Here is a 24,411-nt window from a genome sequence, read left to right on the forward strand (position 1 = left end):
CACACACACACACACACACACACACACACACACACACACACACACACTAAATGTTTATAAAATGTATAATCCAAGCTACCCTTTCGGTGGGTATCGTCTGTTTTGGTTTTGGTAGATTTGACCAAAAGCAGCTCTGGGGTTTTTTTGTTGTTTATTTTTTACAATATTGAGGGTCTCCAGCCATAGCTTCATTTATTTTTATTAGTGATGTGACTGAAATCATAAAGCATAAGTGTCAAAATGAGAACTAAAGGCAGAGATGATACAGTGGGTAAAGTACTTATGTAAGTGGGAGGATCTGAGTGTGAATCCTAGAGCCATGTAAAACCAGCCGAGGTAGTAAGTGGTTGTAACCTCAGTGCTTCTACAGTGAGATGGGAAGGGTGTCTAGAAGCCTGCGGACCAGCTAGCCTGGCATTCACAGCAGTGAACAATGAAGAGATGCTGTCCCAACCAAAGTGGAAAGTGATAACTGATGACCAAAGTGGTCTCCTACCTGCACATGTGAGTCACTCCATATACATGTGCACTCACATATAAATGTGTCTGTATGCAGACACATTTTTTTTAATGTGTATTTTGTATGTTAAAAAGTATCTTTTAACAAAAAGAGCTTGGGGCCGGAGAGATGGCTCAGCTGCTAAGAGTACTCTGCTCTTTCAGAAGATCCAAGTTTGTTTCCCAGCATCCTTATTGGGTAGCTGTAACCACAGCTCCAGGAGATCTGATAGCCTCGTCTGACCTATATAGTTATCCCAACATACATTCACAGAAACACACTCATAAGTAAAAACAAATTTTTAATTAAAACAAAGACAAAAACAAATTATTACTATTTGTTAAAAAAAAAAAAACAACAACCAAAAACAAACAAAAAACCCCAACAAAACAACAACAACCCCCCTCCCACTTCCATGGTAGTGCATGCCTTTAACCCCAGCACTTGGGGAGACAGGCAGGAGGATCTCTGTGTGTTCGAGGCCAGCTTTGTCTATATGAGTTCCAAGACAGCCAAGACTACACAGAGAGAGCCTATGTAAAAAACAAACAAAAAACAAACCTTAAAATTTAAATCTCTCTATTTCTATTCAAATGACTACCTAGGTTCAGGGAAAGGGCTGTGGGGACAAAGTTAATGTCTTCATGAACACATACCTGGATTCTACCATCATGGCTGACGCTTGATAAAGGAGCTGGGTCTGGTGGTCTGTGTTGAACCCTCGAGCATATGCTACATTATCTAGGACATCACTGCCAGAGAGACCATATCTAGAAAAGAGATTTTTAGGTTGCAGACAGAACTCAGGCAGGAGAAAAATTAATACCTAATATTTCTATGACCCAAATAGATAAGTAGCATCCCTAGTGGCTTCAAGACCCATAAATATAATTCCCTTTCTATTACAGTATAATAAGGCAAGCCATATACAGAGATGATAGCACCAATTATTTTAAGCTAGAAGTGAAACCTAAGGATAAATCAAATTTACTCTCTGAGGCCTCCTAACTACAAGAAATTTCCAAGTCTGAGGTAACAACATTCACCCTGAAAAGCCAAGAATTACAGTCAGAATTAGGATAAACAAAGATAACAAACCATTTAAAGATTCATTATGTTAAAAGAATGACACCTAATACTTCTTATGCCTCAATGATTATTTTCTTTTGTACTTAAAAAGAGCAAATCATATTATCTTCCATTTTTATAGAATGATCTGTATTTCTCAACTTTGTTACCACTACCTAAACCATAAATATAAACGCTCTTAGTTATTGACTTATTTGTTGTTTTTTTGAGACAGGGTCTCATTTTGTAGCCTTCACACCAAGTTAGCCTTCAGCTCACAGAGATATTTCTGCCTGTCTGTTGTTAGTATGCCTACTGAGTGAATCTCCCCACACATACCTTTTTTATTCAGTACAGAAAAATCGACCTTAGGGTCTCATGCATGATAGATAAAATACTTTACCACTGAGCTATATCCTTAACTGCACAACTATTTTTGAGTCATAATCATCTGAATGACTACTGTAGTTTTATGAATTTTAAGTTGAGGACTTGTGCTAAAGAGATGGCTCGGGTTTAAGAAGAGTGGCTACTCTTCCAGAGCTCCTATGCTCAATTCCCAGCACTCATATGGCAACTCACAACTATTAATATTCACCAAAATTCCAGTTTCAGATATCCAGTGCTCTCTTCTGGCCCCTGAAGGTACACAGACACATGCAGGCAACACCCCACAACATACACACCAACAATAAAATAAGCTAAATAAATAAATAAATAAATCTCTAGTTTTTTACACATAAATTTGTCAATTTGTAAAAAAGCTTGCTAGAATTTTGACATGATTTATAGAGTCCAAATAATATCAATTTAGTGATGTACTCTTGGGATATTAAAAGATATTGGTAGCCAGATGGCAGTAGCACAGCCTTTAATCCCAGCATTTGGTAGGCAGATCTCTGTGAATCTGACAACAGCCTGGTCTATAGAACAAGTGTTTTCTCATTTTTAGTAGTATTTTTTTTTGGGGGGGGGGGGAGCTGCTATAGTCTTTTAATTTCTCTTAAGGTTCCTTATCATGTTATCTTTTCAAGCCTTTTGTTTTCAACCTGTCTTTAAAGTGTTTCTCTGGAAGACAATATATAGTTGTGTTGTTTCTAACAAAATCTCAAATATTCAATGTTACCAATAAAGCATCTCAGGAACCAGATGCTGGGGTGAAAGCCTGCTAGCTCAGAGAAGCAGAGAAAGCACCCAGCTGACATTCCTCCTCAACCAAGGTCCCAAAAGAAAGTATACTCCTTCCCCACACCTCAAAAACCCTCAAACTAAATGTCCCTCCCTCCCACTTCCTATGCGTCTATCCTCCTGACTTCCTGTTACTGTCCCCCCCCCTCCATGTTCACTCCCTGTCAACTGTTTGCTTGGGCTGCCCTCGGCCTATGGTTGACTTCATTTAATCCTGTTTTTGGATTAAAGGTGTGTGCTAGGGCTGACCCACAACACAACTAAAGACAGGTTTTTCCAAAAACAACACAATCTCTGCTTTCACATATCCTGCGACACAGCTGGATCTTGCTTTTTATTAAGTAAGCCTAAGAACTTCAGACCGCTGAGGAAAGAATATTTTCCGTTATTGAGGTTTTCTTTCAAATCACACAGTTGGGGTGTAGAGTAATGAGACACTTTCCAGGAAAATTAACCTTGCTAAATGATCTGCTAAAAGGTTAAACATATTTTAATTTAGTGACCTACCTCTCAGCCACTGCTAGCAGCCTTTCTGGACGAAAGGTACCCTCAGTGTCAATGTACATGGCCTTTCCTTCACCTCCACCACGATCAATGGGAAGCTAGAGGGGAAAAAAAAAAAAAAAGGAACAGTGGAAACAACTACTCTTCTGATACAGTTGCTAAGCTCCCCATGATAAATCTAATTTCCACCACACCAAATAAGGGTTAAAACATACACAGATGCTGTATTATAAAATTCCAGGGGATCTGAGATCTTCATACAGATACATGTGCAGGCAAAACACATAAAACAACAACAAACAAACAAGCAATTTAAAAAAGAGAAGAGAAAACAGCAGGGCCTGTAATGATGGCTCAGTGGTTAAGAGCACTGCCTGTACTTCCAGAGAACACGTGTTTCATTCCCAGAACCTATCTGGTGACTCAAAACCCTGTATGATATTCTGGCTTTCATGTACAGGCAAACATACATGCACATTAAAACAAAACAAAGATGACAACCAGAGGTAACAGGGTGTACTCTTTTGATAGAAAAAGCAGTTAAAATAGACATAAAGTACATATAGTCAGTGTTTTGTCTGCGTTGGACTGCTTTGAAACAGTCCAAAGTACGAGATAAAACTGAGTGTTAAGACTGATCAAAGGTCAGCTATGATGGCCCCTATCTCTAATGTCACACATGAAGAGTAGCAGGAGTTCAAGGTCAGCTACCTAGTAACTTTGAGGCCAGCTCTGGCAGCATGAGACCCTGCCTCAAAATAAACCCATCCATCCTGAGTATGGTGGCTAAGGCACTTGTAATGCAGTGTGGTGAGAAGCAGAGAGAGAAGCTATCATTTGAGCTTGCTGACTACCAGTTTAGCAACAACAACAAATCTAGTGAGTTCCAGGTTTAAGGAGAGACTCTGTCTCAAAGGAAGAAGGTGGAGACGCAGACATTAAGTTAGTAGGCGGTTGTTGTTTTAGTGGTTGATGCTCAGAGTTCCCCCGAGTAGCCTATGCTGGCCTCAAATGATCTCCTGAGCGCTAGGATTAGCATCCTCATGCTTGGCTAAGTTAGAAGTTTTCCATGAATATTTAGTACTGTAATTCCTCTCTATTTTATAGAGATGCATGTTGGTTATCACTTTTGCTATTTTTATAATGCTGTGATATAAATTCTTCACACATTTATTTATTCTTGGACAGATGTGAAATGTTCTAGAACTTAAGTTATAGATATCTAATACAGTGAAGTTTCATTTCATTAGGTTGAGAAAGTCTGAACAATGATAACAGATAATGTTGGAATTTAAGTAATACTCTTAATGTTCTCTCATATTTCTGGTCCCAGCTCTTAGATTAATGTTAGGAATTATTTTGATGCTGACCCTCAAGATGTGGTTACTCCCTGGGAAATACTTATCCTTGTTGTGTAAACCTGCCTAAGACATATCTGATTGGTTGATTAAATGGCCTATACCTGGGCAGGTCAGAATGGAGTAGGCGTGGCTAAGGTTACTGGGCTTTGGAGGACAGAAGAATCTCAGGAAGAGACAGGAAGAGAGGAGGCAGGAGCAATGCCATGATTAGTTAGCATGGAGAAGGAACCATGTGGGCTAGGAGGAAGGACTCCAAGGATGGCATGGATGGAGAAAACACCAAGATGAAAAATATAAGCAAATATCTTGGAATTATGGGTGGAAGGTAGACCAGATGAAGATGTTTAAGGCAGATGGTATTGGATAGGAGCTGGGAGGTGAGGTTACTGAGGCACAGTAGGTAGAAATATGTCTGGGCCAAGATACATAAGGCAATTATAAAATCTAACAAATGTCTGTGTCTTATCATTTGTGATAGCGGGTTAGATAATACCACTGTAATAATCTTAGGATAATAATAAACAATATATAGCCCAACACTCTTTTTATTTACTACAACAGACTAACATGAAAATTGTTCTATTAATGAATCAGCATTCTCTGGGAAAAAAATAACAAAGATCTATAGCTGTTGAGCACCTCAGAATGTTATTTAAGACTTTTCAGTGTTAATATTAGTATTTAATAAACATTCCCAGGCTAGGATTCTATTTGTAATCTATCTATCTGTCTGTCTATCAATCTAATTAGTTTTTTTTTTTTTTTGAGACATGGTTTTTCTGTGTAGCCAGGGATGTTCTAGAACTTGCTCTGTAGACCAGGCTGTCCTGGAACTCAGAGATCCGGACTGCCTTTCCCTTCCCACTACTGGGATTAAAGTGTGTACCACCACTGCCCAGCCTGTTTGTATTTTAAAGAATTAGTATGGCATACAGGGTTTCCATAGCAACAATAGATGTTCTACATGAATGTCGTATCAAAACAAGAGGGAGGGGACTAGAGAAATGGTTAAGAGTGCTTATTTACAATCTTGGATTGAACTTGGATCTCAGGACCAATTTTACAAGTGAGGTGTGGTCTCAAAGGAACCTGTAATCCCAGTGCTATAAAGAACAAAGATGAATTATAATCCAGGCTTGCTGACTGCCAGTCTAGCCAAAAACCAAAAGCTTTAAGTCCAGGGAGAGACCCTGCCTTAAAGGAATGAGGTGCAGAGTAACAGAGGAAGACATCTGGTACTTTCTGGTATCTGGGAGTGCATTTGCATATGCCCCTTCAGACATACACATGTGTACCACACACACAAAGTAAAAAATTATAGAGAAAGCAGGGAGAGGTGGCACATGCCTGTAAGTCCAGGACTCAGAGGCAGGAAGATCTGAATGGCCAATGCTACACAGAGAAACCCTGTCTCAGAAACAAACAAACAATTTAGAAAAAACAAAAAACATTTCTATTTAAAAAGACCAGATACAGGGTTTAATGAATCATGTCAGGTTATTATTGTTATATAAACTTTTGAGACATAAAGTGTAGACTGCAGGCCTGGAGAAATGGCTTATCAGTTAAGGACCACAGGCTGCTCTTCTAGAGGCCTGGGGTTTGATTCCCAGCACCCACATGTCAGCTCGCAACTACTGCTCAGGGTAATAGTGGTGGGACAGCAGGAATGAACATGGTGCACACAAATGCATGCAAGCAGAATACTCATGCATATATAAATAAATTTAAATTAGAGCAATGAAAAAGAGCAGGCAGATCTAGAAAGAAGAAATGGTAAGAAATATTTTTAATCAGTCATTTGAAAGTTTTTATGAAATGATTTTCAGTAGGAATTATCTTCTAAATAGCTCTGGAATTCTAGAGAAAGTACCTTTTATGCCCATCCTAACAGATCTTTGAAGATATCATGAGTCAAACAACACTTTCTGATCTCACCTGGCATGTTACAGCCAATGTATGACAGATCTGTGTCTTCCCAGTTCGGAATTCTCCAAACATCTCTGTGATAGATCCAGTCTCAATTCCACCTATGAAAGCAAACAATATCTCACATAAAATAACTGTTTAAAAACTATAATCACAGAAATGTTCTTGGAGCACATAAATGTTTCCATAATTTAAAACTATCATTTTCAGTAATCAGCAATTTGTTAATTTCTATTCCTTCTTTCTCTCTTTTTTGGCTAGCCTCACTAGTATACAGCTCTAAGCCAGCTTTATGGGAAGATGACGCAGGAGGATAAAAAGTTCAAGGCCTGTCTGGACAACATAGAAAGATCAAGACCAGCCCTCACAATATATTAAGACCCTGGGTCTGGACATGTAGCTCAATGGTAGAATGCTTGCTTAAAAGAAAAAAGCCCTAGATTCAATTCCCAATATCACCAAAAATAAGAACAATAAATTTGTTTTGTACATAAGAGGTTCTGGGAACTCATCTTCTGGTCTCCCCAGTGTTAATTTTATAATAAAATCTAACATTCAATCCTCAGTATGTTCACATCTCTCCAGTTTTATATGTGCTCATTTGTCTTGCTGTAATTTGTAGGCAATTTTACTCCATGTATAGCTTCATGTAATTGCTATCATAATCAAGTTATATAACTCAACCATGAAAAGCTGACAAGCAGCTTCTACAGCCTCCCCTCCCCCCCTTAGGCAGGGTTTCTCTGTGTAGGCTTGGCTGTCCTGGACTTTGTAGAGCAGGCTGTCCTTGAACTGAGGAGATCCACCTGCGTCTGCCTCCAGAGTGCTGGGATCAAAGGTGTGCGCCACCACAGCCTCACTTTGTTTGTTTTATGTCTTTGAGTGTTTGGGCATTTGGTCTACTATGTGTCTGTCAGATCCCCTGGAACTGGAGTTATAGGTGATTGCAGGCAACCATGTGGATGCTGGGAATCAAACCCCAGTCTTCTCAAAGAGTAACCAGTGCTTTTAAGCCTCTCTTTTCCTCCCTTCCTTCCTTTTTGTTTTTTTCTGAGACAGGGTTTCTCTATTTAGCCTTGGCCAACCAGGAGCTTGCCATGTAGAACTCAGAGATCCACCTGTCTCTGCCTCCTGAGTTCTAGGATTAAAAGTGTGTGACACCACCATCCAGTTCAAACTTCACTTTTCAACAATGAGGACAACTAGGTTTTCAAAAGTTCAAAACCACTCAGAGAAGGTGGTACATGCCTTTAATCTCAGCACTCAAGAAACAGAGAGGCAGGAGTACCTCTATGAGTTCCAAGCCACCTAGTCTATAGTCAGTTCCAGGCTAGTAGATGTCATACAGCTAATGAATGAATGAATGAAAGCTAGTATATGCTATACTGAGTAGTATTCAAAGAGTGTTTTGTAGCAGGGAGTATAGCTTGGTGGTAAAAAACATAAGTCTCTCAGCACAATCCTTTCCCATATGTCTTTTGTTTTTAAATTTGTTACTATTAGAACTGTATGTATGATGTCTGAGTGCAGGCAGGCATGTGGCACAGTTCACATATGGAGGCCAGAGGATAACTCTGAAAAATGAATGGGTAATCTCCATGTACTGTGGGTTCCAGGGATCGAACTCAGGTCATCAGGGTTGTAAGGCAACCACTTGATGAGCTATCTCTGTGCCTTCCTCCATTGTATCCAACCGGTCATCAAATTTTCAATCTTGTGTTAGACTAAAACAAATATATATTTTGTACTTGCATACATATTTATATTATATATAATCATACTTATTCATTAAGCAGAGGAAACTTATTCTTTAAATACAATAAAGATTAAACTATATAATTTATAGTCAGAGCTACAAAGCAAGACACTGTTTCAACCAAACTAAACCAAACCAAAATTGATCTAATTTATAGGTAATTTTAGTATTTTTTTAAATCAGAAGCCTGGTGCGGTGGTGCATGCCTGTAATTCCAGCACTTGGGAAGGCAGAGGCAGGCAAATCTCTGTGTGTTGGAGGCATGGAAGGTCTACTAATCGAGTTCAGGACAGCTAGGGTTATTACACAGAGAAATCCTGTCTTGAAAACAAACAAACAAAACCAAAACAACAGAGCCAGCATGACTAACTAATGCCTATAATCTAAAAATGCTACTAGCACTTGGGGGATAGGAGCAGGAAGATCAGGAATTTAATGATACCTTCAGCTCCTGGTTCATTTCCTAAAACCACCAAAAAATTATTAAAAAATAAAAATTATTTATTTTTTAAAATGTTAGATTTGTAGAATGTTACAAAGAAATACACAGGAAAGTTCTAGGAACTCTTTACCTAACCTTCTCCAATGTTATCACCTTTCCCAACTGTAATACAGTATCTATGAGAACGAGAAAGCTGGCATTCCTATAATCCAAATACATGCAAATGAGCCTGAATGTGAGATCTGCCAATACAAGAAAAAAAATCAAAATCAAAACCAAACCAAACCAAAATACCGAAAAAAACTTCATAAAAGCAAACCCACAGAATCAGCCAGTCAAGCTCTGAAGAAACCTACTGTTCACTTTTTTATGCCACATTCACACCTAACATGAATTTTACACTAATATTCTGATTCTTTTCTGACCTACAAGATGTGTTAATTAGAATTTAAATAGGCGCATAAGGGATTACTATACCTTGAAGCAGTTTGTCAAGCTCTTTGGAGCCAGTAGTAATCTGTATGATTTCTGACCGCCGTTGGTGAAATTCAGTTGCAGTGGTGAAACCCATTGGAACTAATTTAGCTGCCTCAGTCTAGGAAAAATAAAAAAAGTTAAAGTAGTAAGGTAACACAGGTAAAGAATCTGGAAAATTTTGGACCCAAAATGCTTCAGACTGTGATTTTTGTAGATTTTGAAGTACTTGGTTAGACTACCAACTGAACATCCTTCATTAAATATACCAAAATATGAACCTTGAGTATCAGATTTCTGTTAAAAAATTTCAGATTTCTGCACATTTCATCTCTTATTCTTGCATTGGAGATGCTCAACCTACATGTATTGTAAGACAGGCCCAGGAACACAACAGAAAAAATTTTTTGTGCTGGGATGACAGGGTTTCAACACCACAGGAGCCTAAAAAGGACAGTGTAACATACTTTATTTCCTGTTCTGTCATTCCTTGACATCAGCCTTGTAAAACAGTAAAAAGTCCAGATCTTTTTCTTTATTACTTATTTTCCAAGTACATCCAAATAACATTATACCTCACCTAGGCAACAAAATCTACACCTTAGGTTGAAAAAAAATCATTAATATAATAGGACAATAAAACTAAACTTCGAGGAACCTAGATGACTCAGTGGTAAAAACAGCAAGTGGTACTTGCTGTTCTTGCAGAGGACCCACATGACGGCTTGTAACTGTCCGTAACTTCAGTTTTAGAAGACCCAGCACCATTTTCTGGCTTCCATGGGCACCAGGCATGCACAAAGTGCACTTAAATACACGCAGGCAAAACACTCAAACATATAAACATTAATAAATCTTTACAACTAACCATACATCCAGAGGCTAGAGAGCTGGCTCAGCGGTTAAGAGCGCTTGTTCTTGCAGAGGACCCAGATTCAGTCCCCAGCACCCACATGTAACTCACAATCACCCAAAAACTCCAGGGCCAGGGCACCCACAGCTGCCTTCTGACCTCTGCAGCCACCAGGCATGGATATGGTGCACATACATACAGGCAAGCAAAGCACACATAATATTAAAAAAAAAATCTTTAAAAACTTAAAAACAAAACAATCAAACACATTAACTTATAGAAACCCTGTTGAGGGATGGTCTTGTGTACTGTGTATTCAGATGCTGATTCCTGTGCCCTGACTGCAGTCTGGATGTGGGCATTGTCATTTTTATGAAGAACCTCCTGCCTCAATGTTATGTAAAAAATTGCTCCCTAATTATCTCTGATGGGTTAATAAAGAAGTGGACTAGCCAATAACTGGAAGACTGGACTGAGGAATCAGAAGACTGGACTGTGGCCAGTCAGGAGGTCTCAGGTAGAGACCAGAGAGGGGAGGAGAAAAGAACTCCATGAGGAGAGAGTGACAGCAGAAGGCTAAGGTAAGACTCAGATGGCAAGTAAAAGGGCATGTGGCTGAGAGGTAACCAGACTAGCATAATTGGGTTAGAATGCATGAATATCTGCCCAGGCATAGAGCTTTAAACTTGTGTCAATTACTTGGCTAAGACACCTGCTGGAAAAGGCCCCTACTAATACCATAATCCACACTAGAAAGCTAGACCACTGAAATTTCACCTATGTATCACCAGGCTTGCCTTCAATTCCTTTTTTTTTTTTTTTTTTTTTTAATTTTTGGGACAGGGTCTCACTCTGTAGCTCTGGCTGTCCTGGAACACAGAGTTCCACTTGCCTCTGCCTCCTGAGTACTGGGATTAAAGGCGCGCTCCCCCAACACCCAGCTATCTACATTGTTTTTTTAAGAGAGGGTCTCTGACTGGGGCCTGGAATTTACCAAGCAGGATATGCTGGCTGACCAGTGAGCTTTGGGGTTTCTTGACTCTTCTCCAGTGAGGCTGGGATTATAAATTCATACCACCCTTCATAGCTTTTTATGTATTAGAGATTGCACTCAGGCTCTCATGCTTGCGTGACAGCATTTTAAAAATAAAGGTATCTCCCTAAAACTGAACTTGTAAATTTAAAACTTTTCTCACGCACTCCCACTTAATTTATATTATTTTCTAAACATATAGATATGATTAATACTTCAGTTAAAAATTTCCTACACTGTGTACATTCTATTTTATAAACATAAGTTACTGTAAAACTAAATGCTATGCTTCTCTAATTACTTCTCTCAGGCTCAAATATTGTCAATCAGACATCCTCAAGGGTTTCTATTGCCATTATCAAGTGAAATCATGGGACTTCAACTCATAGTATGTCTAAAAGCAAAGGTGACAGAAAATAGCATCTAAGGATATAGTATTTTGCATATTTCAAATCACTTTTTGTATTATCATTTGACTGATTTCCTTATTTGTAAGACAAAAAATACTGATTCTGTATTATTTCGTGGTGCCTTAAGAGGCAAAATAAAGATATACGAGAGATGGGATGTGGATGTGGCTCACACCTAGCATTCCTAAGGCCCTGGGCTCACTTTTAGCATTACTTAAAACAGGTCTGATGGTATACCCCGTCCTCTCAGAAGCAGGGAGGTAAAAACAGGAAGATGACCAGTTTAAAGCTGTTTATAGCTTCTTTGAGGCTACCTTAAGTACATAAAACCCTGTCTAAACAATTGCAGCAGCAGCAGCAGCAGCACCAAATCCTTAAAAAGGGCTATTGGATTACTGTCCCATGTACAACTGAGATGGTTATACCAGTAATTTGTTTTCATGTATTTCTGAAACAGGACCTTGTACATCCTAAACTTCCTTCAGTATAAAACTCTGTTGTCCTAAGGGCTGAGGTTTTAGGTGCGTATCACCACACCTAGTTGTAATTTTCTATTGTTTTTTAAAGTTAAGATCTCCTGTACTCCAGGCTTGCCTAGGATGAACTTGAACCAGGCAATCCTCCTGCCTCAGCCTTCTAAGTGTTGGTATGTTCCACTATTCCCAGATCAGTAAAATCATGTCATTCACCATAGCAAAAAAAAAAAAAAAAAAGTAATAAATAAATAAATAAATAAATAAATAAATAAATAAATCTAAGCACATGATAGGAATTAAGTGATAAATTAAATTAAGTGATTGAGTATGCACATTGGAATTTAATAATTAAAAAATAAAATAGTTTTGTGCTTTGAAAGTAAAAGATGTTTATTATGCAAAATGTAGAGATGTTAGAATACTGTAAGGGGGAAAAATGACAGGAACTGGAGCGATGGTGAAGTGGTTAAGAGTACTTGCTGTTCTTGCAGAGGATTGGGTTTGGCTCCCAGTACCTACAAGGTGGCTCACAAATGTCTGTAATTCCAGTTCTGGGGAACCAATTTATTCAGGCTGCTATAAACAGCAAACACACATGTGGTGCACATATACATATGCAGGCGAAAACACTCATAAACATAAAATAAATAAAATTTTAAAATGAAAGAAAATAAAGGCCGAAGCACAGATCAATAGCAGAGCACACACTGAAGCATATATGAAGTCCTAACTAGGTTCAATTCCCAGCCCCAAAACAAAAATAAAACACTATCCAGCTCATATTCCTACCATCCAGAAATAACGACATTAATATTTTAGTGCATCTATCCCTAGTGCATGTTCTATACACACATACAAAATACACACATTTTAATGTGGTCCCAGCCCCACTCCTAGATGTATGAAGTTAATGGTTAACGGGGAAAGAAAAGTTTTCTTTATAGTGAAGCTACTATAAACAAACCTGCACTGCATCCCTGACAGCAACCTTTGTGAAATTCACTGCATCACCCCAAGCCCTAAAGGCCATAAAAAGTAGGTTGTCTAGTGGGGAGGAATGAGATCAGAGTAAGGAGAAAACTGAGGGTGATGAAGTATGATTAAGATATATTATACACGCATTATGAAAATGTGATGATGAAATATTACATATTATTAGAGGCTATTAGCTACATTCCTAATTCTCATCTGCCTTTTAATATCATTTTACCAATATCATTCTCTCACTTTCTGGTGGTACTGATAATTAATCAGGGCCTAACACATGCTAGGCAAGTACTTTCCACTGAGCCATGTATATAGCCTCTCTTGACTTTTTATTTCTGAGGCAGGGTCTCACTCAATTAAGTTACCCATATTGGCCTATGGAGCTCAAGTTGGCCAGACTCTAAAGCAGGGACTAGCCTCCAACTCCCTGTCACCGACCTCATAGTCACTTGAACTACAGGCTTGCACCTTAGTGTGACATCAATATTCTTCAAAACTGTGTTATTGCCTGCATATATAGTAAACATATTTTTTGGGCTGGAGAAATGGCTCAAGAGTACTTGCTCTACCAGAGGACTAAGGTTTAATACCCAGCACCCACATGGTGGCTCACACACACCTGTAACTCCAGTTCCAGGGGACCGAATGCCTTCTTCTACCCTCTGAAGAGGGATGTGGTGTTCAGGTATGCATGCAAACAAAACATCTAATAAACATAAAACAAAATAATTTTAAAAATATCTCTGAGGTGGAATCACATTCAAAATGATAAGGCGCACAGCAACCACTGCTGGTGGGAATGTGTTTTTGGCAGTATTTATTTCAAACCCCACAAGACTGCAGTTCTCTACAGGAAATTGGGAGTTAAGATAAAAACTGAAAACAAGATGACAAGAGAATGAAAGGAGGCTAACAACCTTTAAGGATATATCATTTTATACTAATTATTCACTTACCAGAATCTTGTCAGCTTTGGCTTCACTAATTCCCTTAATATTTATTAGTTCCTTCTTTGGTGCATAAGCAACAGCCTCCACTGTATGGTAACCAGCTTCTTCTAATTTCTTCACATCATTGGCATTTATGCCACATTGCTGTAAGAAAACAACAAATAAACTTAGGCCTCTTGTCTAACATGTATATCACACTTCAGCGATATTTGAAGATAACTTAGATATGTAAAACCCCGTAAAGTTTCATTACACATAAATTACTAAAAACTATAAATTTAATTATAAGTATTATAAATTACTTAGATATGTAAAACCCCCATATACATAAATTATTAATTCATTATACATAAATTACTAAATAACAAATTATCAACTGGGCAGTGGTGGCACACATCTTTAATCCTAGCTCTAGAGAGACAGAGGCAGGCAGATCTCTGAGTTCAAGGCCAACCTGGTGTGCAGACTGAGTTCTACAACAGCCAGGATTACACACAGAAACCCTGTCTTGAAAAATATAAATAAAATTTAAAAAATGAGTAAATCCTAACCTTTTGTACTACGACTCAGAAATGACCTTTGGGACCTTGAACAACTTTAACCCAGTGTTTTCCAATCATTTCTTCAAAACAATAAACAAAATTTTTAGATGGGAAAAATGGTAGATAGGAGCTCATCGGCCTCTGCCCCCAACTCCCTGGAGCTGTTCATAGTTACCAGTTCCTAGAGAAACGGGGAGCATTTTCTTCAGCAATATAACCACTGGTAACTGCCATTATTGCTGTAAATACCTCCCCCCCCCACATACACCTAAGCTCATGTAAGCAACCCTACCTAAATTCACTGGGCCAACAAACAAGCAAAAACACAGAAGATGGGGAACTGGCTGGGAAGAGAAAGGGGATCAGTAGGAGGAGGACAAGAGAAAGTAACAGGGGTGATTACGACCAAAAAATGCATTATGTACATGTAGAAAACATAACAAAACACATTATTATACACACTTAATGCTAATTATATATATAAAAAAATCACCCCAAAAGGGGTATATGGGAAATAGGCATAGCAGCATATATTTCAGCTACACAATGTCTTTCAGGCCAGCTGGGCTCTAAGAACCCAGGTCCTAAGTGCTTCACAACTGCCTGGAACTCCAGTTCCAGGGGGATCTAAAGCTCACTTCCGACCTCTGTGGGCACTAGGCACACACAAAGTTGGCGCACATTCATGAAATCCAAACACACATATATATATATATAAATCAAAAAATTAAAAAAATAGAAACACAACACAAACAACAGGAATGCTGGTATATGCCTATAATCCCAACACTTGGGAGGTGAAATTAGGATTAGGAATCAAGGTTATCCTCAGCTACACAGTGAATTCAAGGCCATGCTAGGCTACATGAGACCTTGTCTTAAACAGATAACTAGGCCAAAGAGTGAAGCTCATTGGTAGAATACTTGCTGTCCCAGCTTGCTTTCTACTGCAGTGATAATAGCAACAGAAGTAACTTGAGGAGAAAACGTTCTTCTCACTGGACAGCAGTCTGTCCTGAAGGGAAGAAGTAAAGACTATGGAGGAACCACTGCTTAATGGCTGTGCCTAATGGCGTCCTCCGTTCGCTTTTGTATGCAACCCCGGACACCACCACTAGGGGAGGTGCTACCCACAGTGCTGGGCCCTCCATATCAGTCATTAAGAAACTGTCCCTACAGACTTGGTTACAGGTGAATCTGATTAAGGCATTTAAGGCATTTTCTCAGCTGACTCTAGGCTGTGTCACGCTGATTAAAAACCAGCACACTTGCTGTGAATACAGGAAGGCCCCAGGTTCAAAGCCTAGCACTACTAAAAAGCAAAACCAAAAGCATTAAAACACTATGGGGGATGGGGTCTATAGAGGTAGTTCAGCGGTTAAGATAATTTGTTGTTCTTGCAGAGGATCCAAGTTTAGTATCCAGAACACGAATTGCAGCTCACAACCACCTGTTAACTCCAGTTCCAGGGAATTCCCACGTCCTCTCTGACCTCCACAACCACTGGGCATTCACATGGTGGATATACACAGATGCAGGCAAAACACTCATAGTCTTAGGGTTATTACAATGATAAACACTATGACCAAAGCAATTTGGGGAGGAAAAGGTTTATTTGGCTTACATTTCCACATCACTGTTGATCACGGAAGAAAGTCAGGACAGGAACTCACACAGGGACAAGAACTTGGGGACAGGCGCTGATGCATAGGCCATGGAGGAGCACTACTTAATACCTGCTTCTCTATGACTTGCTCAGCCTACTTTCTTGTAAAACTCAGGGCCACCAGCCCAGGGGTGGCCCCACACACAATGGTCTGGGCCCTCCCATCAATCACTAATTAAGAACATGCCCTACAGGTTTGCCTGAAGCCTGACCTAATGGAGGTATTATCTCAGTTAAGGTTCTCTCTTCTCTATGATTATAGCTTGTATCAAGCTGACATAAAACTAGCCAGCATACACATTAAACCTTCGGCAAAGAGGCAGTGGATCTGTATGAGACTAGCCTGTTCTACATAGTAAGTTCCAGGCTAGCCAGGAGCACATAGTGAGAATCTGTCTCAAAGGAAAAAAAAAAAAAGGCTAGGGAGTTCCAGGACAGTCAGGGCGATGTAGAAACCCTGTCTAAAAAGAAAAATAAAAAATAAAAGGAGAACAAAAAAAAACCCAACAGATGAATCAAATAATCTAAAGACAATACAACCTGTTAGAGATAATAATCATTTTTGCACATTTATAATGAAGAGATGGAAACTAAAATTATTTACCTAGCACCATTTCCTTCAAGAATCTTTCATTTCAATAAATTTAAACAAATCTATTAAACTTTGGCTGTATAGAAGTAGCCCCATTGTCTTTAAAAGTCTTATTTAAAAAATTACTCCGTGGAAATTTTATTTCATCTTCCTATTTAAAAAGAATAAATCAATCTTAAACAAAACAAAACAAAACAAAACATTATGGGAGCTGGAGAGATGACTCAGTGGTTAAGAATGCTTGTTGCTTTTGTAGCGAACTGGAATTCAGTTCCCAGACCCCTCTAACTCCTGGTTCCAACAGATCTGACATCCTCTTGGGCCTCCTTGGGTATGGGTACCCACCCACACGGGCTTATACAAATACATAGAAAGAATCTTTAAAAAAGTTATGGCCGTGAACTTTCCATGAAGGTGGAAGGAGAAAAGCAGTGTCACAGAGTTTGAGAGCGGGTCTCATGCAGCCCAAACCTGTAAAAGGATAACCTAGAACTCCTGATGATTTTTGTTCCATCTAGGAAGCAAGTGCCACCAAGCTCAGCTCATTTAAGTAGTTTCCAGAGTCTTGAAGTTTGGGTAGATTGGAAAATTATACAAATTGACACAGAAAATCAAGGTGTTCCCTCCCACAAGGCCCTTTGTGTAATCAGCAGAAATACCGTACAAAATTAGTACCTGCTACTGTTTCCCTCTGTGTGTGTGGTATGTGTGCGTGTACTCACGTGTGTATTCGTTTGTATGTACATGTATGGAGGCCAGATGTCTGCCTCAGTCATTTTTAACATTATTTTGGGGGACAGAGTCTCTTATTATACTTGACTCTGATTGCCTAGACTGGCTGGCCAAAAAGCCCCAGTGATCCTCCTGTTTCTACCTCCTCCGTGCTAAGAATACAGGCATATACCACTCTGCCTGGCTTTTATGGCTTTCATTGTTTGCACAGTGTGAACTTTACCCACAGAGCCGTATTTCCAACCCTCTTGTTTGTTCTGCCGCTACTGCTTTTTTTTGAGGTTTGTTTAGTTTTTTAGATAGATCCTGGACCTTGCTATTGTAGACCAGGCTGGCCTCCAACAGAATTCGCCAGCCTCAGCCTTCCAACTGCTATAATTACAGCTACGAGTCACCATACCAGCTAATGTTCAGTATTCTTAATGTTAACTCCTAAAATAGAACGGGGTCTTTTGTCTCAACAACCCCATACCTTTCAGCCTGCTTAACAACTGCCAGAGTGTCTTACATGCATTGCTGGGTTACATCACTAATTCTCCCATCAGCATTCTGTTGTTTTTGTTTTCCAAGACAGGGTTTCTCTGTGTAGTCATGGCTGTCCTAGACTCACTTTATAGACCAGGCTGGCCTTGAACTCAAGAGATCTGCCTGCCACTGCACTGGGATTACAGGTGTGTGCCACCAATGCCATCGGCATTTTCATAGTGTAGTGCGGAATATTCCATCATGGGGTCTTAGCTTCTAAAGTTCAGTTCTAAGGGAGAAAATAGAGTAGAAAGAGAACTGACAAGAGAGACTTGACCAGATGCTGTTCTGTAGTAACGGACAACCTCCTGGCACCCCAATTTAATTTCTGTAAAGGTTCATTTGTTCCATTAGGCAGACAAATGTACTAGAGCATTGTAAGCAAAGACTTAGCAACCGCGGACATACCTCTAGCCGTGAAACAGGTTGTGGACCGAAGCTTTCTTCTTCAACGGAAGTGTCTGCGTTTGCTTCAAGCTGCATCTGCATGGCCATTTCTACAAGATACAGAGAGGCATCAGTATGAGCGAACACTGTATGAGTGAACACTAGAGAAATACTGTCTGGGGCAACAAAAACGGCAAGATTAGTTTTCGGACACACCACTGAAGAATTAATTGCAGCTGGCCCCACCTAGCCACTGTTGAAGCGCAACCGCTGCTCTTGAAAAGGATCCAGGCTCCGTTCTCAGCACGCTCATGGAACTTCCTGCCTATAACTCCAGTTCTAAGAGATCCGGCACCCTCCTCTGACCACGCAGGCACCGGACATGAATGCCATGCCTACAGACAAAGCAATGGTACACATAAAATAAAAATACGCTTAAAAATAAACAAAACAGATGTGTCTAACCTACAGCTGTAGGTTGTATGCAGCTAAGGATAGTTTATTCAAAACAGATTTTTTAAAAAATATATTTTTTTTTTACTTTCTTTCTTTTTTTTTTTTTTTTTTTGAGATAGAATTTCTCTGTGTATCCTTGGCTGTCCTGACTCACTTTGTAGACCAGGCTAGTCTTGAACTCACAGAGATCCACCTGCCTCTGAGTGCTGGGATTACAGGTGTGCACCTCCATGCCCAGCTAAGACATACTTTTACAAGACATCAAGTTCCAAGCCTTCCTATAATACATAGTGAGTAAAATTTCAAAATACAGAATAATTTCATGTTTGTGGAATAGGGGAATTCTTGAGGTAGATACACAAAGCACCAACAATCTAATAGGAAAACATGGGCTGGAAATATAGCAGCCTGTGGTACAGGCCCTCTCTAGCATAGGAAAACAAGGCACTGGGTTGAATCTTCAGCACGCAAAATAAACAAGAAACTGACTATATTTAGTTTACTTTCAGCACCAAAGATGGAATTCAGGTCCCAGAACAGGTTAAATAATAATTAAAATAAACCTGTAGCTCTGACTACATTTGAAGTTATAACGTTGGACTCTGGTATTGTAAATTAATTGATACAGTGTCTGCCTACCAAGCATGAAGCCCTGGTTTGATGCTATGCACTGCATAAAGCCAGGCATGGTATTCATGTCTGTAATCTCAGCAGTTAGGAGGTATGTAAGGACATTAGAAATTCAAGGCCATCCTCTGTTGCAAGTTTGAGACTAGCCTGGATTACCTAAAATGCTATCTCAAAAAACAAAAGGAAAAAAAAAAAAAAAAAGAAAAAAGAAAAACTTCTATCCATTAAAGACATGAAGAACATGAAGTCAGCTGGGTGCAGTGGCGCACACCTATAATCCCAGCACTCAGCAAGGCAGAGTCAGGTGAATCTCTGTGAGTCTGAGGCCAGCCTGGTCTACAGCCACGGCCACAAAAAGAAACCCTGCCTCGAAAAACAAAAACATGGGAAGTCAAATCATAACAGTAGAGAAAATATCCGCCACATACACAGTTAGAGGTGGATAATCAGAATACAAACATATAGAAGTCATTCAAATCAGAAAGAAGAAAAAAAAAAAAAGAACAGAAATCAGATTTAAGAGGAAGGTATCTCTATAACCCACAACATGAACAAATGACTATCACAAGTTCAAGGACAGGCTGAACTGTATGGTAATACTATTTCAAAAAGCAGTCCCCACACCCACTCCAAAGTTCATATTACTATATACACATCAATTGTTGGGGCTGGAGAGATGGCTCAGCGGTTGAGAGCACTGATCTTCCAGAGGACCTGGGTTCAATTCCCAGCATGGGAATGGCAGCTCACAACTGTCCATAACTCCATAACTGACACCCTCACACAGATGTACATGCAGACAAAATAACATTACACATAAAGTAAATTATTTTTTTTTTAAAAAAATCAAGTGTTGGCAAGCATGTGAAACAATTAAACATTTAATACTACTGGTACATTTACCTGAAATTTAAAAACAGGCAAAGATGCACTGGAGAAGAGTCAAGAGAGTGAGTTCAATGCCAGCCTAGGCCAAACAGCAAAATCCTCGATCAAAACAATAAATAAAAACAAAAAATGGTCTGCATGGTGACACTATCCTGTAGTCCTAGCACCTAGGAAGCACAGACAGTAGAACCCGGAGTTCCAGACCAGCTTCTGGGTTATAGACAGATCCTGCCTAAATATTTTGTAAAAGTGGGCCAAATGAGTGAAGAGTATTTGATATCACTCTTTAGCCATTAGGGTGAGGGGGAAATATTAAGACAAGGAAGGATAATGGAGGTTTTTGTTTTGTTTTTTTTTAAAGAGGGGCAACATTTTCAACAATTTATTTTTATCTCACGTGCCTTTGTGGTTTTCCTGCCTATACGTCTGTGTGAGGGTGTCAGCTCCTCTGGAGTTACAGCACATGGGTGCTGGGAATTGAACCCAGGTCCTTCGGAGGAGTAATCAGTGCTCTAAACCACTGAGCCACCTCTCTAGCCCCGATAATGGAGGTTTTTAAGGTGGTGATTGCACAGATTGATTCATTTTTATAATAATTGATGTATACAACTTGTGGCTTTTTAATACTTCACTTTATTACTAAGCTTTGAAAGCTCCTCTTAGATGGTTTTTGTTACGTGAATGTTTTGCCGGCATACAAGTGTGTATCACAGACCCGCCTGGCTTCTACGGTCAGACGGCAGCACTGGATCCCCCGGATCTGGAGTTACGGATGGTAGTAACCCATCATGAGGATGTCTGTCCAGGCCCTCTGCTTCACTTTTTTTTTCTGAGACATGCTCCTCCATACGTAGCTCAGGTTGGCCTTGAAATTGCCATCCTCCTACCTCGCCCGAGTGCTAGGATTACAGGATAGAAGTGACAAATCTAGCCAGGCTTCCCTTCAGAAATCCGTGTTGCATTTCCAGTCTTTACTCTGTGCTTATGCAGTCCTTGAACTCAGGAGGTGAACTCCGACTTCACTTTCCCGAGACACCAGCCAGCACGCTCCGCTTTAACCACGACTCTGCTGGCCCTGGCCCTAACATGTAACAGCTGTGAGCGTTTCTCTCTGGCTCTCGGCTTCCTGCGTCGGGGCCACAGAAACGAACATGAAAGTCTGCAACCCTAGCATTTGGGAGACTAAGGGCGGGAGTTCGTACCCTGCCCGGGGCTCAAAACCAAAGCCTGAAGTAGGGTTCGGTTTTCCTCCACAACGAACTCAGTGGGTTAGCGTCGGCCGGTTGGTCTGGTTCCTCGGAGCCGAGGGGGACCCCGAAGCCGGCTATGGGGAGCGCCGGCCGGAGAAGCCCGAGCGGCCGTGGGAGCGGCCGCCCGCCCGCCTGCCTCGCACTCACCGGTCCCGCAGCCGCGGGCCGCCCGCCCCGTCCAGCAGCACACACCACGCTCGCCCCGGACTCGAACCCTCTTCGCAGCTCCTCCGTTAGGACGTGTAGGGAGAATGGGAGCGAGTTTCGGTCCCCGCAGCGGCGCCTCGGGGGTCGCCTCGGCTTTGCCCGGGCACCGACTGCGAACTGTTACCGGGGCAGCGCGCCACTTTCAGAAATCCCGCCAAAGCCTCGCGGCCAGGCACGCCCGCGCCCCGCTACGTCATCACGCCTTGCTCCGACCCGCCTCCCAGCTACTTCCGCTTCTGCCGAGAGCCTGGCGGACAAACCGGACGACTGGAACCCGAGGGCTTCCGTAGGTCAGGCTTCCCGCCTTCGATAACTGTCCTGACCAGGCCTTTCTTGATGCAGACCGATGACTGCAAGTCTCCAGAGGCGGCGTGGCCGGCCCGGGACTACGTCACCCAGAATGCACTGCTGCGGAAGCCGCTCTGTACATTTCTTTGAGCGGTGGGTGTGGGTTCGGGTCCGAGAGGTCTTCGCAGCCTACGGTTGGGCAGTTGGGCAGTTTCCGGAGCCCGAGCCTCTTCGGGTCTCTGTAGGAGGAAGAGATGAGGGGCTGGAATAAAGATAAAGCCTGAGAACGGAGCCAGAGGCCAGCAAATCAGTGTGGGACTCAGCGAGGTGTGAAACAAAGAAAAAAAAGTACTTTTTGTTGGGCGGAGGCGGGGGCCTCGTCGACACGGGTTGATATGACCCAAATACATTACAGACATTTATAAAACTACCAAAAATTAGAGTAAAATTACTCTCTAGTTTTTTTTCTCTTTGTATTGTTTATTGGACTCCAGAAAAGGCTCGGAATTTAATAAACGTTTGCGTAGTTTGCCAGGAACTTTGACCTGTTACTTCAGCTTTAAAAAAAAAAAGTGTGCGCGTATATATACACATATATATGTGTGTTTCTAGACAGGATCTCATACTATTCAAACTCTTTGTGGCCAAGAATGACCTTAATCCTTAGGTTTTCTGTGCTGGGATTGTAGGAATGCTCCATCACTATGTTTTGTGTTGGAGACTGAACCCAGGACTGCATACAGGCTAGATGAGAACTTAAACAACTTACCTGCATGCCCAGCTAGTAATTTTTTTGAGACAGGTTCTCTGTAGCCTCTGGACTCAGCTTCCCAAGGTCTGGGGTTACAGGAATAAGCCACCATGCTTGATGTCTATTTACTTTTTGAGAGACGCTCTGGATAAATTTCCCAGGGTGACCTTAAACTTTGAATCTACCTGCCTCCACACACAGCTACAGGCATGTGCGGCCAGGGCTGGTTGTGGGTGCTTTAAAGTTGACAAAAGTTTACTTAAAGTGTTGCATCAAAGGGTAGATTTCAGGAGATGGCAACAACAAAAGCATTTGTGTATGTATGTGTAAGAATGTACATTCATTTTCAGAGTGTAGAGGCCCACCAACATTGAGATGTTGTCCAGACATGTCCAGGCCTTACTGCCTAACATAACTATAGGCATTTTATTGAAGGCCTACCTACTTTAGCCTTTAGCTTGACTATAGCCATTTGCTATTTGTCTTCCCTAGTGCACAATTCAGTACTTGTTTTAGAATAACAACACAGATAATAATGTATGTTCTGCTTTAGTTAAAATCACAGCATTCTGCTATATTCCTTTCATGCAAGAATGAAAGGGACCTGGAAAGTCCTCATATTCCCCTGCCCAGTATCCCAGCCAAATCAGCTTAAAGGATAGCTACTTTGTCCAGCTACCTAGGCACAACGTACCTGGAATAGAATTGATTCTTCCTGCTGCGTGTTTTGTTTTTTCCCTTTAAAAGCACACTCTGGAAACGACTCACAATGTCACAGTTTGGCTCCCAAGTTCATTCTGTGTCTCTGATCATAAGTCTTTGGGTGTGTGTTCAATAAATCATTGTAATGGAAGTTTTGGTTTCTTTTAAAAAAAGTTATATTATGTAAATATGTTCTTGTTTTAATCCCAAGCGTTTGTCCACAGCTGATAGTTGACTCCAGCAGAGCATGGTCTTTGCTAGTTGGTCTTTGCACCATGGAGAGTGTCGTGGTCTAGGACTTCCGAGGATATAAATACAAGGGCCCAGAAAGGAAAAGTGGGCAGTTTGGGGAGACCGGAGATGGACAGTGTGGTGGCTTGGAGGAAACTGCTTGCTGCATTTGATGAAGCTTGGTATAGCCCCAAAAGAACCCATTGACCCTAAACAACTGGGAGAAGTAAAGGAGTCTGAGCCCCTCTCCCCAATAACCTTCTCTCTTTTACCCAGGGTTAAAGGGTTGGTGGAAGAGAGGTAGAGGCTTAAACACCTCAGAGTTTAAAAACAAGTGCAACAATCATTATCTTACCGAGATTGGAGTCTTGAGTGGTTTGAGTGTCGATTAGACTGTAACAGAGAGAAGAGCAGAAGACAACTTGAAAGAAGACAACTTGAAAGTCTGTTTTCTCCTTCCACCATGTGTGTTCAAGATTAAACTCAGGATGTCAGGATTGGTGGCAGGTGCCATCTCCTCAATGAAACTCTTTAAAATACTTCAGGTAAGAGAGAAGTTTGCATTAAATATTTGACAATGACAGAATAGTTCAGGAAGCATTTAGTTTGTATAAATAAACTGATATAGATAGCA

General features: G+C 40.7%; 1 protein-coding gene across 1 annotated transcript in view; it reads right to left on the reverse strand.

Annotated features, from left to right (window-relative positions):
- Positions 1 to 21,982, reverse strand: part of Rad51 (RAD51 recombinase) — a 25,161-nt gene extending 3,179 nt beyond the window's left edge. The window contains exons 1-7 of the mRNA XM_055603738.1: positions 21,746 to 21,982; positions 18,396 to 18,484; positions 13,937 to 14,074; positions 9,225 to 9,342; positions 6,559 to 6,650; positions 3,263 to 3,357; positions 1,156 to 1,269 (exon numbers count right to left, since the gene is read on the reverse strand). Of these exons, the coding sequence (XP_055459713.1) occupies positions 1,156 to 1,269; positions 3,263 to 3,357; positions 6,559 to 6,650; positions 9,225 to 9,342; positions 13,937 to 14,074; positions 18,396 to 18,482 (644 nt within the window). The 5' untranslated portion in view covers positions 18,483 to 18,484; positions 21,746 to 21,982. The remainder of the gene's footprint in view (positions 1 to 1,155; positions 1,270 to 3,262; positions 3,358 to 6,558; positions 6,651 to 9,224; positions 9,343 to 13,936; positions 14,075 to 18,395; positions 18,485 to 21,745) is intronic.
- Positions 21,983 to 24,411: the final 2,429 nt, after the last annotated feature.

Source organism: Psammomys obesus, unplaced genomic scaffold (genome assembly GCF_907164565.1).
Source record: "Psammomys obesus unplaced genomic scaffold, mPsaObe1.curated_primary_1811, whole genome shotgun sequence".
NCBI lineage: Eukaryota > Metazoa > Chordata > Mammalia > Rodentia > Muridae > Psammomys > Psammomys obesus.